We start from the raw sequence: 10,750 nt of genomic DNA, 5'->3' as shown, positions 1-10,750 counted from the left end.
AATCGTGCTAAAAATGAATAAATGCTTCCTGCTTATGCACTAGTAGGAATCTTCACCTTTTTTTTAAATGTTCAATTTTTTTTTCTCAGCTTCATATATCTCAATGCAACATTATTGCAAACCTCGAAAGTCGTCCAATTAGAAAATTTGCCTTCCTAAAGGTTGGCAATATCCGGTGACATCTTGTTGTCGGAGTGTTATCCAACCCGATGACTTTACCCGATCGAGTGATTTCTTTTTAGATAGGCAGTGTAATTGAGGAACACTTCAGCCTACATATTTTTCTGTGAGTGAGAAATCTGGTGAAACCTTTTAGATAATATGTGTTTATAATGCTATTCCCCAGAAGACATTAAATGTTTTTTCAAGAGGGCTTAGGCAACAAATTAGGCTTCATTCTGTTTCGAAACATAGTTAAAAATTCGTTCAACCTAGCAGGTGAAATCGTCTTGAAAATGAATAAATACTTGATGCATATGCTCTATGTAGGAATGGGGGTGCTACCATTTCATCTAACCGTCACAAGCACTAAACTTTATTTCGTCAACAAGAATTATCCGTCAGAACCACTAACCGTCGAAACATTGACAGTCATAACCCTGACACGTCAGGTCATCGACAGTCAAAATTACTACCCATCAGAACGTCGGCAGTCATAACATCGACACGTCAGAACATTGAAAAAATCCGTCAAAAAATCAATAAAAACAATTTATAAGTTTGTATAATAGTAAGAAGTATATAATAGCTTAAAAACAAATTTTGGCTATATATTACCACATTAGGGGGGTGGGGGTAAGGCATGGCATATGTTAAATATATAACATATTCTAGTCTAGGTATGTTATTCCCACTAAACCCCAAAAAACTAGAATTTTAAAATTTTAGATCTTACGACGGATTTTGTCTATGTCCTTATGTGTCTATGTTATGAATGTCGACGTTCTGACGGGTAGCGATTGTGACTGTCAATGCTATGACTGTAGACGTCCTGATGGTTAGTGGTTCTGACGGATTTTTTGTCGATGTTATGACGGATTTTGTCGATATCCTGACGGTAGTAGTCCTGACGTGTCGATGTCCTGATTTGCGATGTCTAAACTTGCGTTAGGGGGAAGTTTAATTAACGCAAAATTGCGTTAATTAAGTAAATTACGCTACTTTAGACTATGTTAGAGGGCTTCTTCCTCACCTCCTGGATCTGCCACTAAGTTGAACTCAATAGGAATTTGCAGGGTTTCTTTTACAATTAAGTGTTGCGAGGAAGGGAGGAATCAACAGTTGTTATGCGGACAATGAGATCCAGAGTTCTTTATAATGCAATGGCAAGAAGATATTAAATGCTTTCATCAAAAGAGGTCAGTCCCAAAAGACATTAAATGTTTTTTCAAGAGGGCTTAGGCAACAAATTAGGCTTCTTTCTGTTTCAAAACATAGTTACAAATTCGTTCAATCTAGCAGGTGAAATCGTCTTGAAAATGAATAAATACTTGATGCATATGCTCTATGTAGGAATGGGGGTGCTACCATTTCATCTAACCGTCAGAAGCACTAAACTTTATTTCGTCGACAAGAATTATCCGTCAGAACCACTAACCGTCGAAACATTGACAGTCATAACACTGACACGTCAGGACATCGACAGTCACAATTGCTACCCGTCAGAACGTCAGCAGTCATAAGAGCGACGTAGCTTGATCGTCTGGTTTGATACCAAATTACTGTCTTCAAAAGAACTAACTAAAGAACCATTTTGTTTTCAGAAGATTCTGTCAGAGTTAAACCATACTAATGTAAAGTTTGTTGTCTTTTTTGTCTGTGATCATAATTAAAACTTCGACTACCCAGAAACAAAGATATGCTTATTTTTTTAGAAATATATTTTTTAGATAATTGTTTTTTGATTAGATCATCTTTAATTTGATTTATTCTATTAAATGAGCATAAGAGGAATAAAAGCTTCCTTCTTATTTTTGTAGACACACGTTTTCTTAAGAACATTTTTTCAGATCGTATTTTTATTAGATCATTTTTTATTTGATTATATTGATTAGACCAATGAAATATGCTTAAGAGGCATAAAAGGTTTCTTCTCATTATTGTAAAATAACTTTTATTTAGGTTCCTTTTTTTAGGATTAGATACATCATTTTTTAGGTAGATATTCAAGAAGTTCTTTTTTTCAAGAAATTTACCAGAAAGACCTCAGAGATCATCTTCTGTCAGAAACCATACTATAAATAATGAAACACTTATCAAACTATAATTCCATTAACCCTATATAGTAGATATTTGTGACCGATAGGCAGTGGCAAGTGTCGTTGACCGACGCAATAGTTTTCTTCGTGAATGGTTTGACAACTTGTGCAGTGACAATTGACTTTCACAGTCTACGCCTTCGTCACAGTCATCGGCTTCGGTCTTGATCTCCATTTTCTGCAATGAATTTATTAAATTACTATCAATTACTTATTACTCACTAATCAAAAAACAACTGACTATCAATTAATTTATTCATCAATTACACTAATATATCTATCAATAAGTTTGTTCAATTTTTTTCTTAAGAGATAAAATCAGTTTAATAAGGAAATTGATCAATTGCTTAATTGCAATTGGTCTTTTCAAATTAATTATCCAAAACAAAGTAACATATTTATTGGATCTCTGATAAGAAGGAGACATAATTTTTTTTTGCTATTGCTCAAATAGTGTTGTGTCAAAAATCGGAAATGTTTCTGTAATTCTTTTAATTATTGATAAAGCACATGTCAAGTGATACACCTTTTTTGAGAAACAGTTTTTCATTTAATTGACCCTCTGCTGAGGTGTATTTTTTATTTTCCATAAGCAAATTTATTTGTTTGCTTCCTATCTTGCTTGGAAGAAGCCTATTGAGTTTAATTCGGTTAAAATTTTCCGCTAAACAGATATATTTTCATGTTAGAAAAGTTCTTCAGTTTAACAAAAACATTAGTTTGTTTCTGACACAAGAGAAGTTTCACAACAAAACTTATTGCCGACCGTATAAAAAATTATACCTAACGCAGATATTACGAAATTTTAGGATAAAAGCATAAGAACAAATAATGCAAAGTATTTGCACAAAGTAAAATATTATAAGTTATTATTTACACAAAGTACAAACAATTACTCCTATTAAAAACAATTTAAATAGGTGCATCAACTGAATATTAAAATGAAAAATGTATTAAATAAAACATAATTGAAACAAAATTAATGTGTTAACTTGATTGTAAATATATGGAGAGCATCGCCAAGCATCAAAAAGATTTTTATATAAAAAAAGAGAAAACAGAGAAAACAAAAGAAAAGAGCAGAAGGGCCCACGTCTCATCTCCAAAGTCTGATTATCATAGATGCAAAAGTTAAAGTGGCATACATCATTCCAAGTACCCACCCACATCCTAACAAAGAATATTGTTCAAGGCACACCTTTTCATTGAAGAACAATTCTTTAAATGGTTTCAGCCTACATGACGAATGTTCTGCTTGTACCCTAGGGTACATGCTCAGGAATATCTACTAACTACTTTGCATTAGAAACAGGATGGGATGTTCAGCAAGGATCGTTCGCAGCACGGTAATGGAGAGTCCTGACAGTTTATTTTCCCATTGCAAATATCCTTCGATGATAAAAAACAGGATCAGTCAACAAACAGCGGAACTCGACGAGTCAGCCTAACAAATATTAAACTATTCACGGTAACGAAACTGTAAGTAAGGAGTGATCTGGCTCAATAGTACCGAAATTCTAAAAAACGGAATTTTAATACCAATAGATATATCAAAAGACATGTCTTACTGTGCTTACTTCAAATACCTAAGTTTCATGAAGTTTAGCTTTACCCATTAAAGACTACCAGCCTCAGAAAATTTGCCTGATTTTCAAGAAAAGGGAGAAATAGCCTCTAAAACTCATAGAATATCTTAACGAATATTACGCCATCAGATTCAGCACATCAGAAAACCCTACTTTAGAGGGTTCAAGCTCCTATCTGTAAAAATGAGGAATTTTGCATTTTTGCCAGAAGAAGAATCACAAATGCGTGTTTTTTATTTATTTTTTTTCCAGGGGCGATCGTATTGATTCAGTGGTCCTAAAATATTTTAAAACGGCTCATTTAAACAGAAATTAGAAGTTCTAATCCCCTCTTTAAATGAATAGATCGGAGGGCAACTAGGCCCTCCCCCCCCCTTTTCCCCCAAAATCATCCTATTAGAACGTTGAAAAGGCCATTTTGTTCAGTATAGCGCAAAAGCAAAAAAAAAAATGACTTTGAATATGACATGATCCCCCCCCACAGCCCCAGGGGAAAAGTCTTTAAGTTATAAAATTTATCCACTGTTTACGCACAGTATTTGTTATTCGGAAGTAAGTATACATTTCGAGTGGAGGGGGGCAAATTTTCTGCTGGGATTTATCAATGGGGAGGGGTTTTTTCTATGCAGAGGGAAGTTTCCACGGGGAGAACTTGTCAAGGGAAATTATACACTAGGGAAATTTCCCTTAATTCCTACCCAAATTTCTTCTTATATGTCTTGCTCTCTCTTTTCCGTCTGAATTTTACGCGTGGAGTTGTTAAGGGTAATTGTCTTGGGTAAATTTTCACTGGAATTGAACAACGAAAAGGAATTACTACGTATATGAAGGGGATTGCCCCCTGATCAATTCTGTCTCTTTACACTAAATTTTGAACTTTGTCCCAATTCCTTAAGAACGACTCCTGAAACACAACGATCATTTAATTAGAAAAATAGGAATCTTTTTTAAAAGGACTCAAAAACTTTAGTGTAAATTGCGAGGTGTTAAGGAGGGGGCAATTCCCTTCATACACGTAATAATTTCTGTTGGTTTTGAGTTTTAATGTTGTTCCTTACTTTCAGTTGAAATTTTTTTTTATATTTAATATAAATGGTAAGCCAATCAATTTAATTAAATGATCTGCATGCAAAAAAAAAAGATCAAACGAGAAAACGAAAGAGTCATAACATCCTAACAAATATTACAAGATTAAAGAAACATATTTCCAATGAAAAATCCTTCTGTAAAATAGAGCTTATTTCAGTCAAATTACGTATATTTACAAATTTATATTATTATTTATTTACATTTATAGTGTATTATATTTACATTGAAACAGGGGTGGATACAGAGAGAGGTTATGGGGACAGTACCCAAAGGTTTATCTGACCTCCTCATTTGTTTTTTTCTCTTTTTATTCCCTTTTTTAAATAGATTTTGCAATTTGGCCAATTATTGGCGCTCTTGACAAATGCCCCCCCTCCCAGATTTTTATCTAGATCCGCCTTTTAGTGAAGTCTTTTAATCGAACACAAAAGAGTAAACAGAAACTTAGCAACAGTCATTTCATATATACACACATTTAGAATATTCTATATATATATATATATATATATATATATAGAGAGAGAGAGAGAGAGAGAGAGAGAGAGAGAGAGAGAGAGAGAGAGAGAGAGAGAGAGAGAGAGAGAGAGAGAGAGAGAGAGAGAGAGAGAGAGAGAGAGAGAGAGAGAGAGAGAGAGAGAGAGAGAGAGAGAGAGAGAGAGAGAGAGAGAGCACACACACACACACACACACACACACACACACACACACACACACACACACACACACACACACACACACACACACACACACACACAGCAGCAGCAGCAGCAGCAGCAGCAGCAGCAGCAGCAGCAGCAGCAGCAGCAGCAGCAGCAGCAGCAGCAGCAGCAGCAGCAGCAGCAGCAGCAGCAGCAGCAGCAGCAGCAGCAGCAGCAGCAGCAGCAGCAGCAGCAGCAGCAGCAGCAGCAGCAGCAGCAGCACACACACACAACATATATATATATATATATATATATATATATATATATATATATATATATATATATATATATATATATATATATATATATATATATATATATATATATATATATATATATATATATATATATATATATATATATATATATATATTAGATAATTTCTTAAACCACATTGGCCTGACATCACATAAGGAAAGAAAAACGAGCAAAAATGGGGTTTTTATAGGCCAAATGAAGATACTGAAAAAACAAAGCGAATATTTCGAGAGGACAAACGCCTCTCTTCTTCAGCGCGAAACGAAACGATGTACGAAACGAAACAAACATCATGAAGCGTGAAACGAACATCGTTTCGTTTCGCGCTGAAGAAGAGAGGCGTTTGTCCTTTCGAAGTATTCGCTTTGTTTTTTCAGTATCTTCATTTGGCCTATAAAAATTCCAACTCTTGCATTTCATCGAAAGAAATCCAATGGGGGATGGGTCTTTAAGACTAACGGGGAGGGTCATTTCATATATGTCATATATATATATGATATATATATATATGTATATATATATATATATATATATATATATATATATATATATATATATATATATATATATATATATATATATATATATATATATATATATATATATATATATATATATATATATATATATATATATATATATATATATATATATATATATATATATATATATATATATGCGCGCGCGCGCACATTTATATATATGCGTGTGTTTGTGTATGTGCAAGACCGTATCCAGGCGAGGGGGTTGGACCCCCTCCCCCCAAAAAAAAAATGTTTTGCCGGCTCAAAAAAACTTAATAAAAATGAATATAAACATATTTTTAATGCCTCCCCCCTCAACGAAAAAAAACCTTTTGTAAATAACTCCCCAAAAACAAAATCCTGGATACGGCTTTGTGCGTGTGTAACATAAGTATATAATATATAATTATGTACAAATTGGAATATATACAGCTACATAAAGTTATAAGCTGCAAATAATAAGTTGTGTGACTTAATTTTTTTATCAGTTACAGTTAAAATTGTTTTAATTTAGAATTAATTAAATAGAATTATTAAGGAATTCCGGTTCACTTACCTGTATAATGAGTCGTAGAAGATGAGTCTGACCTTCAAGCACAGAAGATATTTCCTTGAGCTTTCTCTTTTGCTTCTCCATTTCATCGAATAGCCCATCTTCAGGAGTGTCTCCAGGGTCCTCATCTAAAGTTAAAATTAATCAGGTGCCCAATATATTATTTATTTTAAAATTACGTTTAAAATAGAACCAGCTGTGAAAAGGCACAAGATGTGGAATAGGAAGGGCGAAGATTTTTCTCGATTTCTTAAATAAAGTTTAAAAACATTTTTTTCAAAACAAGGAGGGGGGTCAATTTTCTTAGAAAGATACACTTTTTTTCAAAATCAAAGGATTTGGGGAGTGGATGGCTCCTCCCCTATCATATCCCAATTAGTGTTGCTGAGTAGGATGAAGCAGGCATTTACCAGTGTTTTTTTTTTCTTCACATGAGAAGAAGATCTGAATTAATCATTTAACCCCTCTTTGAAGATCATGCTAAATAATGAAGGTCATTTTCACCCAAAAAATAATTCCAAGAAAATGGAAAAGGTATAAACAGGATCAAACCTCATTGGGGGGGGGGGATAGTTGAGATTATTTTTGGGGGTACAGTCTTTATTTTTCAAAAGATCCTTCAGGAATACCTTTGGGGGATGACCTCTTCCCTACCAGTACGAGGGCGTGGTTTTAGCTACATCATCAATGAGGGCCATAGTGGAAGGATTTGAACGTCACTAAGTTTCACATCAAATAGGTTTATGTTCAGCGCACTCTGGGAACCCACAACACTGGGCTAACTATATTCCAAACAAACATCGATGAATCAGAAACCAAGCAGAGGGATATAAATTTGACCCTGATATTCCACGAAAAACTTAGATCCTGTGTTCGCTTTGATTTCAAACTGTTATTGGTTAGTTGGAAACGCTTGATACCCTCAACAAGAGTCTGTCTATCAAAAACTTTCCAAGAAGTTTTATAAGTATAATAAAATATGCCTAGAAGAAGACCCAAAAAGCAAAAATTTATAATTCCATTGCACCCTCCACAATTTTCAAATGATTTGGTTTGCCTTTTTTTAGGACGTCACTCAATCTCTAAGGACTTTCACAAGCGAACCCGAAACCTGAACTTATATTTTGCTTTACATTCAACGTAAATGATTATCAAACCACCAATAGTCATAATGTTTTTAGCTTCAGTGTAACTGGACAAATTTATCACAGAATCAATTTGGCAGTACATACCACAAAAAAACAGTCTAGGTGATTTTGATCCACCTTCATATGACCAAACGTATTTTTTAGACCCCGATGATGCTATTGATGAACGCCTTTCACATCGGGAAAACATTGGAATTTGTTATCTTCGACGCCCGTACACCTGTTTTTAATCACAGTATATTGTACGGGGCATTTTCGGGGCATTATATGCCATTTTGATTAATTAAGAGAGCAATAATCGTGTATATTCAATTCAATTCAATTTATTCGAATAAAAATAAAACATAACACCAACAATAATAAAGATCCTGGAAGTAAACTTGTTGAGGACCATAAAAACAAAAAATTGAAAATGAACAAGAGAGAAAAAAAAGAAGAAAAAAGAAAGAGAAAACACGGGTAAATTAAAGCAAATTAATTTAAAATTTAGGGAATTATAATATCAAAGTTTAGTAACATTGTTACTCAGCGTGCGAAAACTTGTGGATAGCTCGATACTGGAGGGTATTATATTCCATTGAAGTATAGATTTATAAATGGGGGATCCCTGGGCGGAGCTAGAGACAAACTTGGGGACAATAAAGGAACGGTTGGATGAACGAAGACAGACCCCTTCAGAATTGTTACAATTAAAATAAGATAATAATTGGGGAGGAAAATTTTTATGGCAAGCGGAGTATGCAAGGGATAGATTTAATTTTTTTATGATTTGTTCAAAAGGGATAATACCAAAATCGGAGTACAAGTCCTGGGTGGGACATAGTCGGGGCAGCCGATAAACTGCTTTGATGGCACGGTTTTGGACAGATTTTGATTTATTGGTAACTGAAGGATAAGTGTTGCCCCAAATAGATCCGCAGTATGAGATATATGGGTAATTAAAAGAGGAAAAAAGGGTGACAAGGATATCAGGAGGAAGAAAATTATTCACACGATTAATCATACTTACCTGTCACAAGATTATGGCTCTGATGTAGGAAACATGTGTTGCAAATGATAGGGAGGAGTCTATGTGGACACCAAGAAACTTGGCAACTTCGACCTGCAGGAGGAGTTTGGTGGAATTTGTTAGGCCAAGTGCTTGCTGAGCTTCATTTTTTTGTAAGGGGTTCGAAATAATACAACCTGACTTTTTTTGCTGTTAATGATCCTGCTGTTAACGAGGCACCACTCCTCTACTCTATTCAGAAGGATTTGAGCAGAGGTGACGACGGATGGTAAATTAGGGCCGGTGATGAAAAAGTTGCTATCTTCAGCAAAAAATACTGGGTGCACTGATGGACCCAGGTCCGTAACTAAATCATTAATATAAAGGAGAAAAAGTTTTGCAGGCTAACTTATATAGGTCTTTTTTACGGTATGAAGAGATTATCAGGCTATTGGACATCCAGGGGCGTATATAGGTAGTTTTTCGGATTGATTTAAGGACTGGAAAGGTTGAACGGATAAGATCACTCAGTCCCTGTGTAAAACCATTTGTGGCTGAATTAACATCCTGACAATCCAAAACCTTGGACCAGTCAATCGATTTCAAACGATCCGTGAACTGGTTCATATTCACAACAATATATATTCTATTAGACGTAGGGGTATTAGTTCTAGAGGGTTGAGTAGTTGGCAGGGAGGGTAGGGAGATATAGATTGGAAAGTGGTCTGACAGGTCAGAGAATATTATTTTGGAGGACAGGTGGTTTCCCAGGGAAGTGGATACAAAAATGTTATCAATTACAGTAGCGGTAGACCTCATAGGATCAACTCTAGGAGGAAAAAGTATTGTTGGAAGAAAACCACTTAAGTTAAATGTTTCAAAGAAGGTATCACAATCCTTATTATTTCTAACATTTAGTAAATTACAATTGAAGTCCCCGAAAACGTTTGCCTTCTTTTGTGTTAAATACATAAAACTCGAAAAGTCATCAAACAGATTACAAAAGAAAGGTGTCGGAAATGAGGGTGGTTTATAAAACAATGAAAAAACAAAAGAATTGTCGTCAACATTTATGTCTACAATTATTGAATAAATGCATCTATTATTTATAGGTCACGAGAATAAGGATTCACAGTGTAATAGCCTGGTGAATTTTAGACTTGACCGGATGTAAAGAGAAATGCCACCAGAGAAGACTTGGTTAATTTTCTTTCAATATGAATAGCTTGAAAGCAAGGGAGGGAAAATTCATTAGTATCATCAATTTCTGAAAACCACGTCTCTGTTGTTCCAATTACGTCAAAAGGGCAGTAACCGTTAATTAAAATTAACTCTTTAAAATTAGTCCACTTATCTCTTATGCTTCTGATATTAGAGCAAATTACATTAAGTTTGGTCTCCTCTATTAGCTTAGGTTTTACATTTTTTTTTAAATCAAAAGTGTCGAGATATTCACAGTTAATATGGTTTAAGGGGCTATCGGGGCTAGCTAAGGGGTTGGTGGGCAAATTATTCTGGTCATAATAATAGTTAAAAACAACATTATTGCACAGTGATAAATTTGTGAGAAACGTAAAATCTTGCATAGTACACATTTAAATATCTATTGTGCTCAGAGTTTCATCATTTGCTTGATTTGAATATT

The 10,750-nt window shown here is 34.5% G+C and overlaps 1 protein-coding gene across 1 annotated transcript in view; it reads right to left on the bottom strand.

Annotated features, from left to right (window-relative positions):
• Positions 1-2,145: 2,145 nt before the first annotated feature.
• TrpA1 (Transient receptor potential cation channel A1) overlaps positions 2,146-10,750 on the bottom strand; it is a 393,252-nt gene continuing 384,647 nt past the window's right edge. Inside the window, exons 17-18 of the mRNA XM_089095770.1 lie at positions 6,973-7,097; positions 2,146-2,436 (exon numbers count right to left, since the gene is read on the bottom strand). Of these exons, the coding sequence (XP_088951896.1) occupies positions 2,278-2,436; positions 6,973-7,097 (284 nt within the window). The 3' untranslated portion in view covers positions 2,146-2,277. The remainder of the gene's footprint in view (positions 2,437-6,972; positions 7,098-10,750) is intronic.

Source organism: Artemia sp. Qi Xiang Cuo, chromosome 10 (genome assembly GCF_049724085.1).
Source record: "Artemia sp. Qi Xiang Cuo chromosome 10, ASM4972408v1, whole genome shotgun sequence".
In the NCBI taxonomy this organism is placed as follows: domain Eukaryota; kingdom Metazoa; phylum Arthropoda; class Branchiopoda; order Anostraca; family Artemiidae; genus Artemia; species Artemia sp. Qi Xiang Cuo.
This window is presented reverse-complemented; position numbering and strand designations above follow the sequence as displayed.